General features: G+C 41.3%; 1 protein-coding gene across 2 annotated transcripts in view; it reads left to right on the forward strand.

Moving 5' to 3' along the window:
* CPA6 (carboxypeptidase A6) overlaps positions 1 to 24583 on the forward strand; it is a 312960-nt gene that overhangs the window by 219087 nt on the left and 69290 nt on the right. For both annotated transcript variants that reach the window (XM_055318319.1, XM_055318320.1), the window contains exons 3-6: positions 4132 to 4256; positions 11018 to 11132; positions 13086 to 13187; positions 15697 to 15801. In XM_055318319.1, coding sequence (XP_055174294.1) covers positions 4132 to 4256; positions 11018 to 11132; positions 13086 to 13187; positions 15697 to 15801 — 447 coding nt within the window. The remainder of the gene's footprint in view (positions 1 to 4131; positions 4257 to 11017; positions 11133 to 13085; positions 13188 to 15696; positions 15802 to 24583) is intronic.

Raw genomic sequence — 24583 nt, forward strand, 5'->3', positions numbered from 1 at the left:
GAGAAGCAGGCTCCCTGTGGTGAGCCCGATGCGCAACTTGATCCCAGGGCCCCAGGATCACAACCTGAGCCAAACGCAGACACTCAACCACTGAGCCAACCCGGTGCCCCACACCAGGTGCTGTTTAAAGTATTTTATAGATATTATTTTAAATCTAACAAATCTATAAAATGTATTTATAACTCCATTTTATAAGTGAGGAAACAAGCATAGAGAACTAAAGTAAGTTGCCCAGAGTCATGCAGCTATTAAGCAGCATGACTGGGATTCAAACTCATCCTGTCTTGAGTTACAAAATTTATGCTCTTAATGGCTGCATTTTCTATAGTCTCTATAATCCCATAACAATAACAACCAGGAAGTGTAACTATCATCTTCATTTTACACTTGAAGAAAGTCCCAAAGAGATTAAGGAACTTGCCCTATATCACACAGATGCTAACTGTGGAGAGCCTGAATTTAATCATGGGAAGTCAGACTCTAGAGTCCAGGGAATTAACCAGTAGGCTACAGTGGCTTCAAATCCAGTTGTTTGCCTTTGCATTAGGAAACATTCCAGCCTTGTTCATATTTTTGGTTTATTTATTGGTTCTTCTCCTCCTTAAAGCCATCTGTAGGTTTTAATGTCTCAATAAGGGAATAATCTCATTATAGTCGTCATTTTACTCAGAAACACTCAAAGTAGAACTTTATCTTTACTGCTTCCAGATTTTCTTTTTATATGCTTTTCAAAAAGAAAGAAACAATAAATAATATTTTTTGAGATTCCACTATGTGCCAGACTTTCTGCTATGTGTTTTACTTCTATTTTTCCAACTTATCCTACCGAAAAGTATGTGGATAGGTTTTTTAACTATCTTAAAAGTACAAATGAGGAATTTGAAGCTCAGAAATGTTAAAATCTCCCCCAAAGTCACACAGCCAGTATTACCAGAGCTAGCATCCCAGCTCAGGGCCTTCAGATTCAAAAGTCCATACTCTTGATCATATACTAAATTACTTCCACTCTTCCACTCTTCTTCTTTTTTAAGTAGGCTTCACTGCCACCATGGAGCCCAATGTGGGTCTTGAACTCACAACCCTGAGATCAAGACATAAGCCAAAATCAAGAGTCAGAAACTTAACCAACTGAGCCATCTAGGGACCCCTCATTACCTCTACCTCCTAAGTAGATCTGGCTCTGTGTGACTAGTAATCATATGAGGAAAAGAGAACATGGAAACAACCACTAGATTCCAAGGCCAGAACTTTTCGCAAAGGAACATCCTTTCCCTGGAATATCAGATGGCTGTTTACAGCAAAGACTTGCAATAGTTGGCATACAATCTGAGACCATCCTGACAAGGTTACTGATCCTTTGTTATCTTTATAAAGTGTTACCCAGCTTTGCCTTTCAAAGACAGTTTATCATTTTATCCAGATGTGATCAGGCCCTAAGGAAATGATGGCAACCTGCCCAGAGTGGGCTGATTTAAGCTTTGAAATACCTGCATATTAATTTATAAGGCAAATAACCCCTGATAGGAAAGACCAGAGTATGAGACCTGCCAACTAGACCTTGTCAAACACTAAGTCAGGAAGTTGGAAGCTGCTTGTTTTCTCAAAAGATCCAAAAGACACTTACTCAGTGAGTAAATATGGGAATTGGAGTTAGGCACATGCTGTGTCACCATTTTGGAGCAGTTCATCTGTGGAAAATTGCCTTTGCCTCTATAAATCTGAGTCTTCTCATTCTTTAAATGTATCTATCAATAACTCCTACCTCAAGGCATTATTGAAAAGATCAGAAATACCTATAAAGTAGGACACTTTACAAATCTCACATGAGTATTACTGTCCCCTATATCTTGATATAGGCGTGTACCTGCCCCCCAAACTGAAACGCCCATGTCATGTATCCAAGCACTTGTCCCCAAAATTTTACTGGAGAAAAGCTGATAGTACATTTTAACTAACTTTCCTAATATCAAACCAGAATACAATTCCTGATTTTGCAAACTATTTTTGTTAATTTCCTTTAGACCAATTGCTTTCTGACAAAGCAGGTCAGAAAGGCTTCCTAAGAAGCCCTCTGCAGGTCAGTCAGGCTGTGGGATATGTCACTTGGAACCTCCCTGCAGGGAAGCTACTACCTTCTAGAGGATGAGGATTCGTTTTTAGCATACACTCTAGAAAATGACACATCAACTACTTTCCAGAGTGGCTCTTCATATTATTTTCAGTTCTTACGGTTCTCTACCTTCCAAATGCAGCACTATTTCCTCATCTTTACTGGCATTAAGGGATGGCAGCAAACCTTAATATCAAAAAACTGTCTCTATAATGGGTTTAAAGGCAGGTTTCAAAGATGATTAAAGGATCAGAAAATCTAACGTATAGAGAAAAGTGAAAGATACCAAAGTACTTTACTAACAAAGGCAAGAAACCAGCCATTCCTTACTGGAAAATGGAATAAGAAAAAATGAAGCTGTGCTGCAGCGTAAGGGATCAAGAAAAATGTCTGCAATCTTCTTAAATGTGAATATGAGTTACATTAGGATGTTGTGAACTCTCCTGTTTTGGAGACTTAAAAGATGTGGTTTGGATACAACTACTGGGGACAGGTTTGTTCAGTCCTAGATGTATCCTTGCCCAAGGGCTGACAGATGGATCAAATGACCTCTCAGCATCCCTTCCAGCCCCACACTTCTGTTTTTCTATGATTGTTGGACTAGCATGTTAGCTGAGTCAGATTTGCCCTTGCAACTTAGTGGAGTGCTTTAAAAAATACAGGCAGACTCTTTGTCCCCAAAGCAAATGCCTCTCTACCCTGTTCAAGATTAAATTATACCACTAGAGGTATAGTTCCTTGAGTCACAAAGTATTTTTGGTCTTCTATAGTTCCCAACAGAATGCAGACAGTGACATCTAAGTGAAGATAAAGTAACTAAATCTTTTCAGATCAGAAACCAAGGCCCTGTAACAGACTAAGGCTGGAAATGCAGGAAGAAAAGAGTCCCAAACACAGAGAAGACAGAGATGTCTGTAAAGGCAAACTATGCCTAATCAAAAATTGTAGCTCTAGGCTTGTGCAGAAGTTAAGGCTCTCTTGCCTTCTAGCTAAGTTCAGTGATGAACACGGAGCACTAGACAAGGCCCTGGGAATACCACAGTAAGCCCAACAGACATGGCTCCTGCTTTCCTGCAAAACACTGAACGTGGTGTGAATATAGAGTGAATATTACATGGGGCCTACACGCATACAACAGTGAGCTGCTGATGTGCACAAGGCACCATTCTGGGCACTTGGAATTAGGTGGTAACTAAATGGAGTTTACATTCTGATAAGATGTAATTACATAATGAAAAAAGCATGAGTTGCTCTAAGAACTCTGACAAGGAGACTGCCCTAGTGGAAAAGTCTGACCTGAGAAAGGGATGTTTCTATTGCCATGTGAAGGCTGGGTAGGAATTGATAAAAGGCGTGCTTGTATCGGGGGAAATGAGGAAGTACCTGGAGAGTATTCCATTTAAAGTTCCATTTAAATGTTGCCAAGCTACCACAGGTCAGTTGTGTAGTAAAGTAAAAGGTAATTTATGTCCTTCTTTCTCTTATTCAAGTATTTGTGTAATAATATTTAAGAATATCAAAGTCACACAAAACTATTTTTATTTAGTTTTTACCTTGTGGCTTTAATGTATATTGGTCTTTAAACTGTTACTTGTAAATTATGATCAAATTCTATTATGGATACGATCTAATTTGAAGACCTAATTCTTTTTTTTTCTTTTTTTTAAATTCTTTTTAATTTTTATTTATTTATGATAGTCACAGAGAGAGAGGCAGAGACATAGGCAGAGGGAGAAGCAGGCTCCATGCACCGGGAGCCCGATGTGGGACTCGATCCTGGGTCTCCAGGATCGCGCCCCGGGCCAAAGGCAGGCGCCAAACCGCTGCGCTACTCAGGGATCCCTGGAGACCTAATTCAAAAATCAAATAAGAGTTTTACTCTGATGATGAAAGCATTGAATCTGGATCCAAAATGTGTTTGGTGTTTTTTAATATAAACAAGGTGACATGTTTCACATTGTGACCTGGATCTTTCCCCACCTGCACTGAATATGAATTATAGGTTGGTTCCTGCACTACAGGTGGACCTGTGGCAGCCCAGCAGTATCTCCTATGTATCAAAAGGAGCAGTTACTGATGTCCATATTCTCCAAAATGGTTCCCAAGCCCTGTTAGCATTCTTACAGGAAGCCAACATCCAGTACAAGTAAGCATTCTTTTTCACTTGCTTAATTAATTTGTGCTAAACTGAATTGAATGAGAACTGTATTCAGGTTATTTGTTGAGTGCCTACAATAGCATTTCAGGTACTATTTTTCAAACTGCAAAAACAGACATGAATGTACTGCATGCAGTAATATGCTTCTTTGATTAGCTTATTAGTGTAATGGGGGAGGAGAAAGGAACCACATTGGCATATCGTTATACCATTACCACTAGGTGATCAGTGTATACCCAGAAGGTCTTCTCTGTGTGAGGAGAGGAGAGCAGCCTAGCAATGCCTAGAAAGTGAATAGGAATGCAGGGGTAGATAAAGCTCTCTGCAGAAGCAATGACCACTAAGTAGAGGATGATCCTCAGGACTTGCAGGCAGAGAGCACAGTGCAAGCAAAGGGAAGAAGCCATATAATATATGTTCTGGAACTGAAGTGGTTCAGTGTTATTAGTGTACAAACATGGGGAGTAAAAATAAAAGATGCTGAGGAGGTTGAGGGAAGACCAGGTTGTGGAAATCTGATACACAGGGCTAGGAATTCAGATTATCTAGTGTGTGGTGCCACATACTTGGAGGATGTAAGCAAGGGAGCCAGGTGTAACTGGGGTGGAGTGGCAATGGGAGACTACAATAATAGTCCATGTAAGAATTTGTGAGGCCTTGAGTCAGGACCAGAATAGTGGGATCAGGAGAACATTAAAAAAAAAAAAAAAAAAAACTAAGGGGCATCTGGGTGACTCAGGTAGTTAAGTATCTTCCTTCAGCTCAGGACATGATCCCTGGGATCAAGCCCCACCTCAGGCTCCCCGCTTAGTGGGGAGCCTGCTTCTCCCTCTTCTTCTGTCCCCCACCCTGCTTATGCTCTCTTGCTGGCTCTCAAGTAAACAAATAAAATCTTAAAAAAACAAAACTTTAAAAAGTAGTTGATAGTCAAAACCACCTCAACCCTGCACTTGCTTAGATGTAGGTGAAAGAGGAAGAAGTCAGTGACAGCCCCAAATCTAACCTGGGTGATTGAGTAAATAAATTCAAATAGATTTGAATATCTTGAGGTATTTGGTTTGGGTTTTTGTGTTCTTCTTAAGGAATAGTTAAGTAGTAAGAATGGAGCAAATGCAAGATAGTCAAAGAAGAAATGACTTTTAAGAGGGAGAACATCAGTAGTGCCAAGTGGTGCAGTAATGTCCAGCAAGAAGAGGACTGACCAGTTTCCTTCGGATTTGTCAGTGGAAATTGTGTTGGTAACTCTCCTGGTAGGAATGAGGAATTAGATTATCAGGAGCAGAAAACATAGACAAAAGTGGATAGGAGGTGAGAACATGGAGAAGCAGAGCAAACTACTGCTCTTAGAAATTAAAATAAGGAGAGAGGCAGAGAATGAAGAGTGACTACAAGGAGATGTAGCATCAATGACTGCTTGAAATTTGGGATTTTAGGGGATAGGGGGCAATTTTGGTATATCTGTAGGCTAAGGGATGGGTCCACTAGGGAAGGAGATGTTGATGGTACAGAATAGAATGCACCAGTGGAGGAATGGATTTGAGCACTAGGGAAGGATACCTTATCCAGTAAGACTGAAGAAGTAAATGCAAGTCTCATTAAGATTATAAAGAGAAAAAAAAGATTATAAAGATTATAAAGTCTCATTAAGATTATAAAGAGGATAGTCAACAACTTGAAAGAGATCATAATCACAACTAAGGGCTAAATTTTCTCCACGGAATAGGAAGAAAAAAATATCTCCTGAAGGTGAAGAAACAAGGGCTGAAGAGTGTTACCAAGAGAAAAACTGGGATAAGAACCAATAAAATTGGTTGTTGAAAAGAAGGGAGATTGTAGTACTCATCAGAGTTGAGGTTTTGTTGGATTAGGACCACAGAAAGGTCAGGATGGCAAGGAAGTTGAGGTTCTTAGTGGGATACTGGTTAAAATATTCACCTCTGGTGTCAAATCTGGATAGGAAAGGAGAGGAGTCAGGAGGAATGATGGAGTCAAATGGAAGAATCAAGAAGAGTATAACAATCTTTATATTGAAAGCAAATTTAGCATGACTGAGGGCAACAAGGAAATGGAAGAAAACTTTGACCAAGTGTAGGCTAAGATCAAGAGTCCTGGCATAGAAAAAAAAAAAAAGAGTCCTGGCATAGAACATTTATGACTGGTGACAAGATTCAGGAAGTAGTCATGGAAGATTTGGCTAACGTGGAGTGTAAATTACTGAGACTAATGTAGTTGAGAATGGATGGACTAAATCACCAGAGAATCAATACAGCAGGGTTTTTGTAATAAAGATTTTATTTATTCATGAGAGAGACAGAAGGAGAGGCAGAGACACAGGCAGAGGGAGGAGAAGCAGGCTTCATACAGGAAGCCCAGTGTGGGACTCGATCCCAGGAATCCAGGATCAGGCCCTGAGTCAAAGGCAGATTCTCAAGGCATGCCACTCAGGTGTCCCCAGTACAGCAGTTTTGAATCTCCTTGGCTGATGGCAAGATTAGAGATAAAGAGACAGAATGTGCTCCTGGAATGGGAGTATCAGAAACTATCCAGAAATAGTAAGGAAAGAAACAAGGAATATCATGATGCCAAAGGCAGGATGAGCTTTTTCTGGAAGGAGATTGATGTGGAAGGAGAAATGGGGGTTCAGGGGAATGCTGACCTCCTTCCCTTCTGGTCCCATGATAGATGGAGTGGCACGAGAGAAAGCCACCAAAGAATCTGTCCTTGAGAGAGTCCAATTTCTCTTAGGGCAAGAATATGAGAAGGGAGTGGTCTCTGAAGAGATGAGAATGTAGGAAGTGTATTTACAGTAAAAGCAGGATCCTAGCAGGCACAAGGGAAGAGGAAGTGGTGGAGAGATAAAGAGTCAGTGCAGGACCTGGAGGGAGAAGTGCATTGTAGTGTATTAATGGGGAGGAGGAATGACATACCTTTTATTTGGAAACCTACAATTTCAGGGCTGAGAGGCATGATCCTAAGTGACTAACCTCAATTACTCCAACTTTTTAGCAAATGGTTGTACTGTTAAAACTGGCAGGAAGATCCCTGATGATGTCCGGTGAGGCCTGGGATGGGCTCATGGCTCTGTGAGTCGATGGTAAAAGCCTTAGTCTCCGTGGAAGGCTGAGCCACAGGGTGCAAAGCAGCAGTGACGTTCCTTCCTAGTCCACACAAATACTTCCCTGCCAGAAAGAGAATTACAGCCTTATTAAGGTGCTGAGATGCTTTTCTGCAGAAAGGTATTTTATCTGTGCTTCTAGAACAGAGTAGAGTCACAGCTGTGCCTAAAACTATTGTTCATATTGAACACATTTTAGTCGTCACTAGAACTTTGAAGGTGTGCTTTGATTCTCTGAATGCCTGGAAGGAAGGAGCCTGGTAATTATATCTATAGGTGCTCAGCAACAGCTCACATGCTTCATTAATTACAATTCAGGAGAAGGAAATATACCAGTTATTTTAACAAGTCTCTACTTCCTGCCATTAAATATAGGTCATGTGGAACTGATATAGAATAAAATATCATACTTTATGTCACAGAGAATGGAATCTAAAAAATGAGTGCTTTAAATCAGTTGTCTCTTCATGGAAGACAATCATTTAGAATTATTCATTTTGTTGATCCCAAGATAATAACACACAAGAGTCGATTAAATTCCACAGGGTAATAGGTAGAGATCATTTTAATTGACTTTTATTATTGTAGCCTGGGGTATTTTCAAAAGATTATCATTAACTCTGTACAACTATACAAAATATATAGCTGTAGTCATCTTTAAGGCAGACATAATGTGACCCCGTGTGTCTGGCCCCTGGGTAATCAGCCCCTCTCAATGGCATGACAGATGAGATGACTCATTCTGTCATAAAAAATTCAATCATTTTATAAATTAAATACCTGTAAAAATTGGCAGTGGAATTTCACATTTTGAGCCCCCTCACCCACCCCAGAAGCTTTGGGGAGGCAGTTTTATACTGAGCATTGACATCACTTGGAAAGTTCTCAATAGCTCTAATCACGATCCTAGGAGTATATGCAACTAGGGTAGGAATAATCATCAGCTGTAAAGGACTAAGAAAATACAACAGTTACAAATGCCATTTTGGGCTCCTCATCAATCTGCTGATGTTGACTACTTGACAAGGAAAATGGGGCTAGAATTGCCATAACACAATTATTTTAATTTTCAGACTGGTCTTTTAGGGCCTATATTAAGATACAGTCTAGTTATTGAACAGAGACCTGTATTAGTTTGCTAGGGCTGTCATAACAAATACCACAGATTGGCTGGCTTAAAAAGCAAAAATTTATTGTCTCATAGTTCTGGAGGCTAGAAGACTGAAATCAAGCCCTTTTGAGGGCTGCGAGGGAAGGATCTGTCCCAGGCTTCTCTCCTTGGTTTGTAGACCTTGTAGATCTTTGCCTTTTCATATATTCCTTCTATGTGTTTCTTTGTGTCCTAATTTCCCCCTTTTAAAAAATTGTGGTAAAATATACACAGCATAAAATTTACCATTTTAAATATGCACTTATAAACATTTTAAATAACCATTTATTTAACCAATTTAAATAAATGATAAGTACATGCACATTGTGCAACCATCAGCATCATGTACCTCTAGAACTTTTTCATCTTCCCAAACTGAGTTTCCTCTTTTTATAAGGGGACACCAGTTATATTGGATCAGGGTTCATCTTGGTGGCCTCAGTTTAATTACATCTGCAACAATCCTATTTCCAAATAAGGTCACATTCTGAGGTGCTAGAGGTTAGGACTTCAATATATGAATTGGGGGAGAGGAAGACACAATTCAACCCATAACAGATCCCTAAACACAATGATTTAAATCAAATAGAATTTACTTCTCCCTCATGCAATGAATGGTCTAGAGGTCCGGAATCTGTTGCTGTGCTACTCCAGCCACCACTGTTTTTACCATAACTGCCTCTCAAACTGTAAAGCAACCCTGATTGCCTCTAAACAGTCATGTCTCTGTAATTTCGACATGGCCACAGCAACAGTAGGAGATAGCCTCTGCCTCATTCTTAACTTCCTATCTTACCAGCATTCACAAATATATACCCAGAATCAAGGCTGCAAGAGAGTCAAGGAAAGAAGTTTCAGTTTCCCAGCCCCTGGAGTATAAGGAAGTCCATAGGGAGAGTAGGTGGTTGACCGTATCTAGCACAGACACTCAAGAGGAGAAAGGAAAAAAAGGTCAGCCATATTCTACTATCCTCTTCATTGTATTTAATATGGAACCTCCGAGGACTGATACCAGGAGTTTCCAGATTTAATTAACCAAAATTACTGGCTTCCAGATTGTTAGCCTAAATTTGATCCTGACAGTATGTTAAAATAACTTGGTAAGCTTTTAAAAAGGACTGATACCTATTCACAGATATTCTTGTCTATGTAGTGCCCAATGTAGCATATTTTTTTAAGTTTGTTTATTTAATTTTAAGTAAACTCCACACACAACATGGGGCTTCAGCTCACGAGATCAAGAATGGTGCAGTCTTTCAACTAAGCCAATCAGGTATCCAAGTGTGGCATATTTTTTTTTTTTTAAAGTTCACAGGTGACTTTAAAGCAATGCAGCTTAAGAATCACTGTCCTGGATGGATGTGCAAATACCCAGGAATTCAAAAACAAGCTCAATTTAGGGCACTTGGAGACTTTAAAAGATGACTTTTATTCATCAAAGGAGCTAATATCCAACTAGAATGATTCCATACAACCTCAAACTGAAAAACTTTATAATTTTCCTACTTTGGTGAAAACACTAGCAAACTTGACTAGAAAATAAGCTAAGTCTTTTGTAGGGGCAATTCTCCATTAGAATTATTTTGACAATTCTCTAAATTCATGATGTTATTGGTAATATGTTAGGTCATTTATTTGTTGAAAATGATAAATGATAAAGAATCTAATCAATTAAGAGGGATAGTTTTTTTGTACTGAGCCTCCTGGGAAAATATTGCCTTTCTAAAGGGAACAATAGCTGCCAAACAGATGTGTCTGCCTCAGAGCTTCATAACTTTCTGGTGATAAATGTGAGGAATTGTTCTTCCTTGAGGGGAAACAAGTTGTACTTGTTTATATTTAGAAGGTCTGTCCACTTTGGAAATAATGTAAAAGCGATATACCACAGCTCAATTTTGTAAACATTTAAACATTTTTTTTAAATCTTTGAAAACGTTTATTTTTGTGTTGTCTTGTTTTGGTGTTCATAATGTCGCATCAGACTTAAAGTATAAAGACTAGAATTCAGGTTCACATTCCAAGTTCAAATTCTGGCTCTGTACTCACTAGCAGAATGATATTGGCAAGCTCTTAACCCTTTTGAGGCTCATTTTCCCTGTTTGTAAAATGGAAGTAAAAAAATCTACCCCATAGGGTTATTAACTAAACTCGTGTACATAAAATACATAGCATGGTTCCTAAGTAGATAATAAATGTAAATGCTCATACCCATTATTCAGTTCTTATAGCTGTTCAATCCATGGTAGTAGTAGTATTTGAGAACATCCGCAAATAATTTTACATTTTATATTCATTATCCAATTTAACAGTTTCTATTTCCAAAAAGAGAACATTTTTCCAACATTTGGTATTTTTTGAAATATCAATATTTGCTATCCTCTTTTTCATAGATGCATAATTTTCTTTTCAAGCTGTCTGATTTTTATATAATCTCCAATTTTATATAATCTTCAATTTTTATCATGTCTATCATTTCAAATCCAGGATCCTCATAGAAGATCTTCAGAACACATTGGAAAAGGCAAGCAGTTTGCGAACCCAGAGAAATCGAAGATACCTCTCTGGATATAATTATGAAGTTTATCACTCTTTAGAAGAAGTATGTAATCAGAGGAGCTTTCATTGTTTTGTTTTGTTTTTAATAAATGCATCTTTATCATTTAGGTCTAATGGTTGGGAGAAAAGAGTAAAGACAGAGGCAGGGGCCATATGGAGAATGCATAAAGCTCTTATATTCCCCAGACACCTTAGTTCTTTAACTCTTCCATTAAACCTTTATAAGTAGCAAATAATTTGAATTTCATTTGCTTTGCCCAACCCACTCCTAAAAAGGACTTGGAAAGTGCATTGGAAAAGTGAGGTAATGTTGCCATAATTGCAGTTGCAAAAAACCTTAACTAAAAAGACTTGGAAGGTAGATCTAGTGAGAGTTTGAGGGCAATGATTTGGATAAGAAGTGGAGTGAATGTTGATTCTTGCCCCATAGCCTCTGCACAAGTTGAAACCTCTCAAAGACCAAGAATCATTTGTGGAGACTAAAAGCCTTTTAACATGTTGTTATTTATTCTTCTGATTATTTATTCTACAACAACCTCATTCCCACCACCACATCCTTTACTGGTCACCTGGACATTAGCTAGTTACTCTTGGAATCTCAGCTCAAGAAAAAAAAAAAAGGCTGTTTCTACTCTCACAGATGGGAATAGAACTCCCCACCTCCAACCCCAGCATATTGCATGCACCCACAGCACACGGATATGATATCTATCATAGTTTTCATGTATGTAATTGTAGGATTATTTAATTAATGCCTTTCTCTCCTCATAAGCTACAATGTTCCATGAGGACAGGCCTTTTTTTTCTTGTTCGCTACTATATCCCCAGTGGCAAGGCAAATAGAGACCTCCAAATAGATAGTTGATGACAGAATGAATAAGTTCATACATTTTCCATGCCTCCCCTGAATTGAGCAAAGGAGTATCAGGCATAGTAATAATGAGATTCTGTTATATTCTTAGGAGAATATTTGGTTCTCTTGATAATAACTTTTTTCAAAATTATTTTCATATATTTCATGTTCCAACATATGTTTTAGAAGCTTGAAATTAGAAGCAATGGGAAGATTTTAGATAGCTTGGCACATGAGAGTACTATAAAATGCACTAGAAAAAATTAAATTAGAAAAAATTTAAATATATCTATATAGATATGTACATACATATACATGAATACATATACACACATAAGATATATATACACATATATACATATATATGCTGCTCATTAGATTAAGAATAGAAAAGAAAGAATGAGTACTTCTCAAAATCTATTTTTTTAGCACAGACTCTCTTGCACATCATGGAATAGAGGAACACTTTTGTGTGACTTCCTTACTCCTCGTGAGCCTTTTAAGTCAGAAATGTCATCCATATTTCTAAGTGCCTTATTCATCTATCTCAAATGTACCTTCTCCTGATGACAGATAAATGTGTATGACTGGATCAATGCAAATCTCTCACTGTTATTGGGGAAATTATTCAGAGTATGCCCTCTGATGTGTGGCTTGAATAACCTTTAAATGCAGAAGACAATGCCTTTTTCTTAGTATCTTCTGTTCAGTGGCAAATTACAAGATGTGGGACTTTAACAAACCCTTTCAAGTAATTTGAATGGTTTCCATGAAGCTGATTTATTTCTTTTCCTCTTAAATGTTTGGGGGGAAATAATTTTTATTTTCAAAACAAACCCAGAAAACATTGACTAATTTTCTATAAAGCTCTGCCTTCAAAATACTAATGATTAAAAAGTAGTGGAATGTATGCATTAAAAAGGGAATAATATAAAGACATGAAGCTACTATTTGTGAAGACTGTCAATAAAATATAATTTTAAGTATCTCAAGGGAATTTTTTAAAACTAATTTTTGTTCAGTTTTATAGTCATGCTTGCTCTTTGAGCTCTGAGACCTATTGTTGCCTTTTGTTACCTTTTGTTCTCTGAAAGCTCCATAATTGGGAAAGTCTGACATGGTTTGTTATTTATTTGCTTTTAGATTCAAAACTGGATGCATCATCTAAATAAAACTCATTCAGGCCTCATTCACATGTTCTCTATTGGAAGATCATATGAGGGAAGGCCTCTTTTTGTTTTAAAGGTAAAAACATTATTAACAAGATATTTAGTAAACATTTTTTCAAGTTTGACTTACAGGGAAAAGAAATGAAATGATCTTTCACAGAATCTCTAATTTATCTGATAATTTAAGAAAAAAATTTCCCGTAGATTTTTGGGCCATATTTAATTTTTGCCATTGAGTGTTCAAGAGAATGCTGTTTCTAACATACTCAAAGTTATTTATGCATTTAAAAATAAAGACCTTCAAAATTATTTGTGAGCTGGTGCTACTTAAGGTAAACCAATGCAAAACTACACAAATATCTAAGAAGAGATGCATCCTTTCCAGCCATTGGCCCTGCATTCTCTTCTAGATACTGATCCAGGGCTCTCTATCCCTTCTCAGCCAATAAAGATTTCCCTATATCACTTCTTTATTTCCTATTCAGACCTTGACTCACTGGCCTTTGCCCACACAGCTCCTCTAAAACTTCTCTTGCCCAGACCAACAATGACTCCTGGTTGGTTCTCCTCTTGTCTTTCTGACTATACCCTCCAGTCTCATTCATTTCCTCTTATCTCCCTGCCCTTCCTATGGGTTCTGGTCTTCCCAAGACTTTGTGCTCAGACTCTATGCTTTCCCTCTCTAGAAGGACACATCCACCCCATGGTCTCAACAGTCATTCCAGACTTTTCTATTTAGTTGAGGCCTACTCTCTGGAGCTTCACATTCATATATCATTCCCTACTTGAACTTCTCATCTCAATTTTCACAAAAGCACCTCAGACTCATAATGGCACCACTGTGATTGCAGTCAAGAAACATGAGCGTCATTCTGTATCTCCTTAATTTTTACCACTTCCTTTAAATCTACCACCAAGAACTGACAATTATTTCCTCTAAATATCTTTTGAATCTGCTCCAATTCCTTCTCTTGTCTTCCCTGCTGTTGCCCTAACTAATCTCTGGATCTCTTCTCCATGGACTATTGCAATAACGGTCTCATCACACTGTCAGTGTGAACTTGTGCTCATGCCTCTTTCTTTCTCACATATACACTCCTTTCCCATGAAATACAGGATGAAGCCTTATCTCTTTTATCTAAGATCCAGGGATTTCACATATTCTCTTCCTCAGTGCCCAGCTTCATCTGCCATTTCTTCCTCATCCCCCAAAAGCAGTTCTTCAAAGACAGTGTTCCCAGATTCTCTTCCAAGCTTGAAATGCCTTCTTCCAACTTGTCTGCTGGCCAAGCTTCAAGTTTTACCCAAATATTCAAGGTTCCTCCCCTGAAAAGCTTTCTTTTATTCCCTGGGAAAATTAGACTTAACACTCCATGTTCCCTAAGCAACTTATGCATGCTCACCTCATAATGACTGATTGCTCCCATATCTGCCCTCCTGACTAGCATATAAACTCCTTGACTTTTCATCTTTGAATCTCCAGTACCAAGCACAATGTCCAAAAAGAATTTCTTGAAGTATTAGTGAAGTAATGAATGAAAACAAGGTCCCCTATGAATAAAATGTTAATAGCTACCTCTTTGTTACTGAGTTAGAAACCACATTTATGTAATATTGATATAATAAGATTATTTTTAAAAATCTGTCACCTGACTCTACAAATCAATTTGTTTTGCTTTTCCACTTTGTGTTGTAATAAAGTTTGACATTGTCCACCTATAAAACAGAATTATTGCTGGGGTACCTGGGTGGCTCAATTGGTTAAGTATCTGCCTTCAGCTCAGGTCATGATTCCAGGGTCCTGGGACCCCCTGCATTAGGCTCGCTGCTCAGTGGAGTGTCTGCTTGTCCCTCTCCCTCTGCCCTTCCCCCTGCTCATGTTTGTTCTCTCTCAAATAATAAAAATCTTAAAAAAATTTTTTTAATTAAAAAATACTAATTACTTTAAGGATATTTCTTTGGATTATGAATCGTATTCTCTTGGAGGAGGGGTTGGGAGAAAGGGGAATTTAACATTTTACTTAACAATCATATATATTAAAGGAGAAGCAAACTTGGGCCACCTGAATAGCTCAGCCAGTTTAGTGTCTGGCTCTTGAACTCAGCTTAGGTCATGATCTCAAGGTCATGAGATCAAGCCCACATCACACTCTGCACTCAGTGTGGAGTCTGCTTGGGATTCTCTCTCTTCCTCTCTCCTGCCTTTCTTCCTGCTCACACATGCATCCTCCCTCCCTCCCTCCCTCCCTCCCTCCCTCCCTCCCTCCCTCATAATAAATAAATAAATAAATAAATAAATAAATAAATAAATAAATAAAATCTTTTTTAAAAAGAAGTAAATCTATTTAATGAATTTCCTTTTTTGTCTATTTTCCAGTTATTTGTTTTGTAATTAAGGCAATAACTTATTTCTGCATAAACAGGCCTGGATTTCTGAAATAGACAGGAAATCCATCTTCTTTGTGGGTTATCTAATGAATCAAACTATAGTGAAGGACTACACTAAAATCTTATTAAATTATGCTAATCAGTGAAATCTAAAAGTAAAAGCCTGAGTTGGTTACTCTGAATACTCTTGTTTTTAGCTGGGCAGAAGATCACGGACTTACAAAAGAGCTGTCTGGATAGACTGTGGTATTCACGCAAGAGAATGGATTGGTCCTGCCTTTTGTCAGTGGTTTGTAAAAGAAGTAAGTTAAACCCTCTATACAAGGTCCATTTCAGCTAACTGAAGCTTCCCATGTGTTTTTATTCTGCTCAAGGAGCAGAACTGGAAACTTGAAGCCAACAATACCTGATTGAATGAGAACACCTTGATTTTGGTGGGTTACTTTCATGTTTCTGAAGACTTCTCATAACCCTGGCTCAGTTTATCCTCAACTCTGTCCTTGGAGGTTGGAGTTACCAACCCTCATTAGTGAGAAAGAATCAGAGTTTCAGAGCATTTATGAATTTGTGGACAAATTAGGAACCAACCAAGTAGCTGTTATATGGTAAAAGGCTAAACATCTCACTTATGATGCTCCAGAGCAGTTTCTCATACAATATCCAATTTAGAAAATTCTATATCACTTATCACAATGATTTCACATATAACAATAAAAGGATGAGCAGGTAATTGTATTTTGCTTTCCTGCTATCTGTAATATAATATCAAAGACCTGTGGATTTTGCATTCTCAGTTTTAGTATTATTCAGTAACCTAATGGTTGAAGATTCATAGTGATTTCTTATCAGAGCCTTCATTTAAATCATAAGTCCTCTGAGGCTAATATGTCAAATGGGTCCCTATTCCAAGCATTTGCCAACCTCACAAACCAACCTGTTAATGTTTTTGCTATTTTTCTACTCATCATCCAGAATGCAATGATTTTTATGATTATTTTTAAACTTATTACTATTTTTTGAAGACTATTACAATTTTTTTTCTTTTAAAAGGAAATCAACAACTAGTTCTGGTAATGAAAGTGAAGAAGTCTAAGTAAATGAAGGTTCTAAGCCAGAAAATAACCCTACAAACTTCCTTAGTCCTATTTATAAGGAACCATTAAGAATACAAAAGATCTTTAAATACTTTAGTTCTATTTCACTGTGTTTTGTGGGAAAATTAGGTGCCCTGCTGCGGTTTGTGATGTTGAGAGCTCTCCCAGTCTTGGGAAAATACACCTCACAAATGTCAGAAATGTACTAAATTTGTAAAATCTGTCTCTGCCGCCATCATACCCACATAAGCATTCTTAATTGTGTAAATGTGATGTAATAATAATTCTTAAACCATTCACACTCAGTGTATTAAGGAATTAATATTCTTTTAACATTTCATAACAAACACAAAATCTAAAAAGAAATTAACTCTAGTTGCACCTGGGTGACACTTGGTTGAGCATCTGACTCTGGGTTTCAGCTCAGGTCATGATTTCAGGGTCCTGGAATGGAGCCCTGTGTCAGGCTCTGAGCTCTATATGGAGTCTGCTTGTCCCTCTCCCTTCCCCTCTACCCCTCCCCCTGCTCGTGCATGCACTCCCTTTTTCTAAAATAAAATCTTTTTAAAAAATTAACTCTATTAAGAAAAATTAACTCTATTACCTTGTGTTAAATATCCACTGTTACACATACAACTTATGACCTACTATGTTAAGCTTCAAAAGGAAAAAGAGGAAAAATGGCTAGGTATAGAATATCTATTGCTTATAAACTGTGGTCCTATGTGTTATTTAAGGGTATAAGAATCTTTCTCCCAAACATTTTACCTCACCCCCACATATGCAACTTATTTATAACACCTAAACTTACTTTATTTGTTCATGTGGTTGTCTGTCTCTTCCTGTACCAGTGCTAAGGGCAGAGACTCTATTTTGTTCTTTGCTAAATCCTCAGAACCTAGAACAACACTTGTCACTTAATCATCAAATATTTATTAATGGGAATAATGAGAATCCAGAGGTAACGATGTGAAAAAATTTCTGGGAGATGACTTGTCAAATCATCTGATAGGTTATAAATGGTACTCCCTGGATTTTGACAGTGCACAATCTGTGCAGCCATATATGGCAGCCCTATAACTCAAGCTAAGTTTCCAAGAAAGAGGAAAATACAGTGTAACCACAGAAAAAGGATGAGGCATATATAAGTACCGTCAATCAAGGGTAGTTGATTTTAGAGGAAGAGAAAGAAGCATCATTTAAGATTAGGCTCCTTTTCACCGAAGATGAGTAAGGAAAGGCCTCTCCCCTCTTTCACCAGGCCATCTTCAATCATGCACATGAGTCTGGCCATTTCCATATCTCTGCTACTCTTTCCACACCTCTCACTCTCACTGTTTATGGCTGTCCACTTGCTCCTCCACTTAATCACTTAAATTTCCCATCTGAGTCAAGGCAGCAACCAGAAATAGGGCAAAGAAGCTTTAGGGGTCACTTGCCCCTGTGTCTTGTCAAAGTATTGGGGCTGCCAAGCTGGTAGCAGTGGCTGGAGTGGGTTGATAATTACACATTACAGGTTGTTAAAGATGTTCTCATCTTGCTTTGAAGACCCCATTCCCACCAATGGTGGTACTGGGAACAGGGAGAAGAATGTCAAAGATTTAAATAAACTTAAACCCACCAAGCATTAGAACATCATCTCTTAGGCAACCCTCTTGGGTCCCCTCACTTTTTTGGGAGCTTTGTACTATCAATAAACTTTACTATCACTCAATAAACTTTGCTGTGCTGCCCACCATTCTTGGTCTGGTCTACTTCTACATTCTTTGAAGCAACAGGACCAAGAACCGCAGGCACTGAAGGAAAAAAATCCTGTAACACCAGCAGAAAAATAAATGTTTTATCTTTTTTAAAAAAATCATCTCTTAGACACTAATTCAGTCCCTCATTAAATCCTCAGTCTCCCAAAACAGGCAGGGGGCAGCTGGTCCAAGAAGAGCTCCAGGCAGTGTCCCTTCCATGGGCCATCTCCCCTCTACCTCAGAAGTCCCATGATCAGGTCCCAGGCTCTCAATCTAATTTCCATGTCTTTTCTGGGGGCACCAGGGAGCCTCTGGGATCTTTCTCTGGCTTCTAGGAGACTCTGGGGTGCTGCATCTAGCCCTCACAGCTGCTTCCTGGCATACTGCCAATTGTGTCCTCCTGCATTTGCCACTAATTGGCATGCGAAAGTCAAGCGAGGTAATGTCTTCTCAGAGAGATAAGTGGTGAACAGAACAGAGGTCCCCTTTCTAATATTTTTTTTATCCTAACCTGTCAGTAGTTCCTACCATCTCTTGATTTCCCTGGAATTTCAACCCAAGGAGAGGGGGCAGGTCAGAGGCCAAAAGTTTGGCTTTACACTTTTGTTTTCTCGAATGCTTTCTGCAAACTGAACAACATTACAACCTGGTTAGTTTCTCTGGGCCTGCCATCCTGGTGCAACTAGCCACGTGTGTCTAGCTCAGGAGATCTCACAGTGGTGCAGTCAAGATGGCAGCTGAATCTTTAGTCATCTCCAGGCTTGTGTGGGGGAAATCTGCTTTTGAGGTCACTTAGATGACTGTTTAGCAGCCAGAGGTCCTCCATGACTATAAGCAAGCGACATTTGGGGACACCTGGGTGGTTCAGCAGTTGAGTGTCTGCCTCTGGCTCAGGGCATGATCCCTGGGTCCTGGGATCAAGTCCCACATTAGGCTCCCTGCAGGGACCCTGCTTCTCCCTCTGCCTATGTCTCTGTCTCTCTGTATCTTTCATGCATAATGAGTAAATCTTTAAAAAAAAAAAAAGAACAAGAAGAAGAAGGCAAGAGACATTTGTTCCTTGCTACATGGGCTTCTCCATAATACAGCTCACAATAAGCACCTGGCTTCCCTCAGAGCAGATGAGGGAGTAAGAGTGAGCAGGCCCAAGATGGAAACCAGTTCTTTGTAAACTAACCTCAGAAGTGACATCCCATCACCTTTGCCATATTCTATCCATTAGAAATGAGTCAGTAGTTCCAGACCATATTCAAGGGGTGGCAGGTGTTACACAAGGGTATGAATACCAAAGATGGGAATCACTGGAGACTCCTTAGAGCTTGCACATGATACTTTGGTGAGGACTTTCCCCACAGTTAGCTACCGCTATTATGTTTGCATTCTCATTCAAATGCGAACTAGGAGAAAATTTATCAAGCCCTTCTGGGATCCTTAGAGCAGATTGCATAGATAATCCTTGCACAGGAGCACCCAGGTGGCTCAGTGAATTAAGTGTCCAACCCTTGATTGCATTTCAGGTCACAATCTCAGGGTTGTGAGATTGATTGTCCTGCTCTGTACTAAATGTGAAGCTTGCCTAGGATTCTCTCTGTGTCTCTCTCCCGCTTGCATACATTTGTGCATTCTTCTTTCTCTTTCAAAAAAAAAAAAAAGTTACTTGCACACCAGTTAGACAACCCTGGGACAGAATGCTGGCTTTGAAATTTACTAGCTGTGTGATCTCGGGACGAGTTGTTTAATCTCTGTGAACCTCAGTAATATGTGACACACTGGACCATTGGGAAAATTAAATAATACACGTAAAAGACTTAATAGAGTGCTTGGCATATAATCCCTTAATAAAATCAACTCTCAGTAGCAGTAGTATCAGCAATTTGGTGTTATTTTTTTATGTTTAACATTGAAAAATACTGTCTCATACTCCTACTGTTATAGGGACTTCACTAAGAACTATGTAGCATCAAATTAAATAATAGGGTAGGTCTAAACTAAAGGGAGCAATGGGTATGGCTCAAGGGGTGTGGCTTAAGGGGTGGATCTAAACTGAAAGAACAATGGGTGTGGCATATGAGGTATGGTTTAAAGGGTAGTTCTAAACTAAGAGGAGCAATGGGTATGGCTCAAGGGGTGTGGCATCAGGGGTGCATCTAAACTCAGAGGAGCAATGGGCATGGCCCGAGGGTGTGGCTTAAGGGTGCATCTAAACTCAGAGAAGCAATGGGTTTGGCTCAAGGGTGTGGCATCAGGGGTGCATCTAAACTCAGAGGAGCAATGGCATGGCCCGAGGGTGTGGCTTAAGGGTGCATCTAACTAAAAGGAACAATGGGCATGGCTCGAGGGGTGTGGCTTAAGGGGTGGATCTAAACTAAGAGGAGCAATGGGTTTGGCTCAAGGGGTGTGGCATCAGGGGTGCATCTAAACTCAGAGGAGCAACAGGTGCTACTGTGCTCTAGTTGCGGATGTTGGTGGCTGCTGGGAAGCGGAGTCAGACCTGCAGGGGACCTCAGGGCCAGGAGCCCCCCCAGCGCGCCCCTGCTCCCTGCCGGGGCCCCAGGGGACGCCGGGGAGCCCCTGGCCCTTGAGGGTATCCGGAGGCCGGAGGCAGAAGAACAGGAGCGGGAGGCTCCGCAGCCAGCCGATGCCGCAGGCGGTGGCTCTCCGGCAGCCGGTGGAACTCTCTCCCTGGACTGAGCAGCCCTGCGGCTCTCCTGATCCTCTCCTCGTGCAGGAGGCTCTCCTTTTCCTGGAAGATGGCGACTCTCTGGAACTCTCTGCCCGCTCGGCGGCCGAGTTCCGGTAGAGGCGGAGGGCCCGGCAGGTGGCGTGGCCGGGGCCCTGGGACACCTGGAGCAGGGGCGCCTCGGCCGCCGCCAGCCTTGTCTCCAGGCGCAGGAGGTGCGCTCCGCACGGCCGGCTGCACGTCGAGCTGCCTGGAGCTCCTGGAGTTCCTGAACCTCCCTTTGCGCCAGCCGCGTCCGCGCCCAGACTTGCTCAGCTTGGAGGCTTGCTTGTCCCTGCGGCTCCGCGAGCCTCGGCTTTCCTCCCCCGCTCCCTGGACGCCCGTCCTCCCCCTCTGGGCGCGGGCCGGGCGGGGGGCCGCAGCGGGAGGCCGCCGAGCGCCTGCGGGCGCCCCTCGCGCCGCCTCCCGAGCCCGGGCCGGCCGGCTGGAGTCGGGGGTGCGGGGGCTCCCGCGCGGCCTGGCCCGCACCCGCAGCCTGCTGCCCCCGGGCATCGCGGGGCTCCGGCCTGCCTTCCTCCGCTCCCCCTTCCCGGGTTCTGGGCCCGCAGCCCCCATTTCCTCCGCCGGCCGGGCTGGGCTTCCCTGCGGATCAGGGCCGCCCGTTGGGCCTTCTCCTTGCTGGGATGCTCCGGAGGTGGGGGTTTCCTCAGCGGGCTGGGAAGGGCTGCCAGGCGGGCTCCTCCTCCGACTTCCCCCAGCACTTGCAGGGCGAGCTCGGCTGCCAGCCAGCTGCCGCGTTTGTTCAGGGCAGCCGGAGCCATGCGTCTGCGAGGGGAGAGGACTGGCCTCCCCCACGGGCGCCTCGGGGGCTTCACAGGCCGGCGCCTCTGGTGCGTCACCCTGGGCACGCGGCCCCTTTCTTCTTCTCAAGAAGCTGTGTACGCTCTTCACCAGCAACACTGCTACCTACCAGAGCCTCCCAGCAAAACCCAGAGACCGGTGGCACGTGTGGCATGCTTGCATAGAGCACCAGCAGGGCAGCGCACGGCTGCTCAAGAACTGGCTGGAGAGACCTTTCGCCTCCACCAGCTGGCTCCAAAGGGCCTCGTGGCTCTGCCTCCAGTGGCCAGTGTCCTGTGAGCCACAAGTAACTGCTTAGAATCCCAAGGAGGGTTCTGTGTCCAACACAAACCAGTGCCTGGCAACTGGGACTGATAGCAGTTGGGCTGGGGGGAGGGGGCACCTGAGTTCTAGAAGGCTCTACCCTTCCTTTCCTCCTTGCATGGACAGAAAGGGAAATTACTTACACAGTGCATGGGGCAAGTAGACGGGCAGCCTGAAACTGAGGCCTCCGTCGGCCCACCTGGCCCTACAGCACACCTAGAGGGTCATGGCAGAGCTGTGCCAGTTTCCTCCGCTGCACGTGTGTCAGGCACAGGGGGATCCGTCCCTGGGTGAGACTCGTTCCCCTCATTCAGAGAAGCCTGGTGCCAGAGACCTCCTCCCTCCAGGGCTCCCTCTGTCCTTGTCTTTTGCTGATATGGGGGGAAGGGGGAGCGGGCAGGGTGCAGGGAAACCAGACTGAAGGGAGTCCCCATAGGTACCAAACAAGAGACTAGATTTTCGGTTGTAACAACACACAAGAAAAGCATAGAACTGGCAGAGTCAGATTTTCGTGGCTGCTCAGTAGAGCCTGCTTTCCTCCTTAAATCCGTGTCTTTCTGGAAGCAGGCAAATCTCTGTGGAGGTGGCCTATATCATTTTCCTTCACCCTGAAGAAATTTTTTTATGGTTTTTGCATGACAGGGGGATCAGCAACAAATCCCTCAATTTTTGATCTGTGAGAGTCTTTTTCTCCTTAACTTTTGAAGGGTAACTTCAGAGGAGACAGATTCTTAATTTGGTGGCTTCTTTTATTCCACTCCACTCCTTGGTTATATGGTGTCTAAAGAGAAGTCTCTTTGTAGTCTCATCTGTGCTCCTGTGTAGGTAAGGTGGTTTTCCCCCCCATAAATCCTTTTCCCTTTTTGCTGTTTTTTTAATTTTCTGCAGTTTATGTTATGCCTATGTACAGATTTTATTTTTAGCTTTATTTATTTTATCTCTACACCCAGTGTGGGGCTCAACTCATGACCCCAAGATCAAGAGTCACATGCTCTTCTGATTGAGCCAGACAGACACACCACCACCATGACATACAGAGTTTTGGTATTTATTGTGCTTGGTGTTCTCTGAACCTCCTGGATCTACTGTTTAGTGTCTTTTTTTTTTTTTTAATTCTTAAACATTATTTCCTCCAATCTCTTTCCTGTACCTCTCCTCCCTCTTCTCCTGGTATTCCATTGCCAATGTGTTACACCTTTAATATTGTCCCACAGTTCTTAGACATTCTGCTCTGGGGTTTTTTTTTCTCTTTTTTGTCTTTCCTTTTTGCTTTGAGGAATTCCTATTGATCTATCTCCAGCTTCCTTCACCGTGTTGGGCTGTGTTCAGTCCACGGATTAGCCCATGAAGTTCATTCTTCATATTGTCACATGAAGTTTTTTTTTTTAATTTTAGCATTTTTTTCATTCTGTCCTAGAATTCCCAACTCTAACATTGCCAGTCTGATCTTGTAGCCTATCTACTTTATCCACTAGGAAACTTAGCATGTTAATCATCATCATTTTATATCCTGGTCTCATAATTCCAGTATCTATGCCATGCCTGAGACTGGTTCTCATGCTTGCTGTGTCTCTGAAAACTGTTTTTTTCTGCCACTTAGCATGTCTTATAAACAAACTTCTAGTTGTGAGCCAGACATAATCATGCTGTGCTTCATGATATCTGCCTTCAATGACAGGCCTACAGTGGGTGGTGGGTGTGTGGCAGGGAGGCATTCTTCCTCCAATTAGGCTGTCTCCAGTGCCCCTGAGCCCCGAGATTGTGACTTCCTGCATGCCCTCAGTCCTTCCCTTAGGGCAGGACAGGAGAGCTAAGGAAGGAGGAGTGCAGAGTGAGGTGTTGACGTTTCCCAGGTCAATTATGTTCTGATAAAATCCCAGTAGTTTAGGCTCAGGTTAACTACTTTCCCCTGAGGTCAGGCCTTGTTAAGAACAGGGTACTCTGGCAAATTTCAAAACTGTTTCTTTTCCTTTTCTTGTTCAAAGCCTGAGGGGATTTGTTTCAGATCTTCACTGGGAGAACATGGTTGGGCTCCTGGAGTAAACTCAAAAGTTTTTTGTTTGAGTTTGAAAAAACAGTTTTGTTTTACTGTGACCCCTCACTCCCACCCCCATCACTGAATCCACCCAGCAATTTGGTGTTTTTAAAAGACCAATGTACAGAGAATCGTTAGAAAATCACCAAGGTTATGAACTTAACAACACCATCAACCAACAGGATCTAAATAACGTTTGATAAATCACTCTGCCCAACAACAGCAGAATGCACATTATCTTCAAGTGCCTATTCTCTATATATTCTGGGCTAAACCGACCTCAGCAAATTTTTAAAAATGAAAATCATACAAAACTGTGTTCTCTGACCACAAGGAAATCAAACTAGAGGTAGATGGGTAGGGAGTGGG

The sequence above is a fragment of the Nyctereutes procyonoides genome, unplaced genomic scaffold (genome assembly GCF_905146905.1).
Source record: "Nyctereutes procyonoides isolate TBG_1078 unplaced genomic scaffold, NYPRO_anot_genome, whole genome shotgun sequence".
Classification (NCBI taxonomy): domain Eukaryota; kingdom Metazoa; phylum Chordata; class Mammalia; order Carnivora; family Canidae; genus Nyctereutes; species Nyctereutes procyonoides.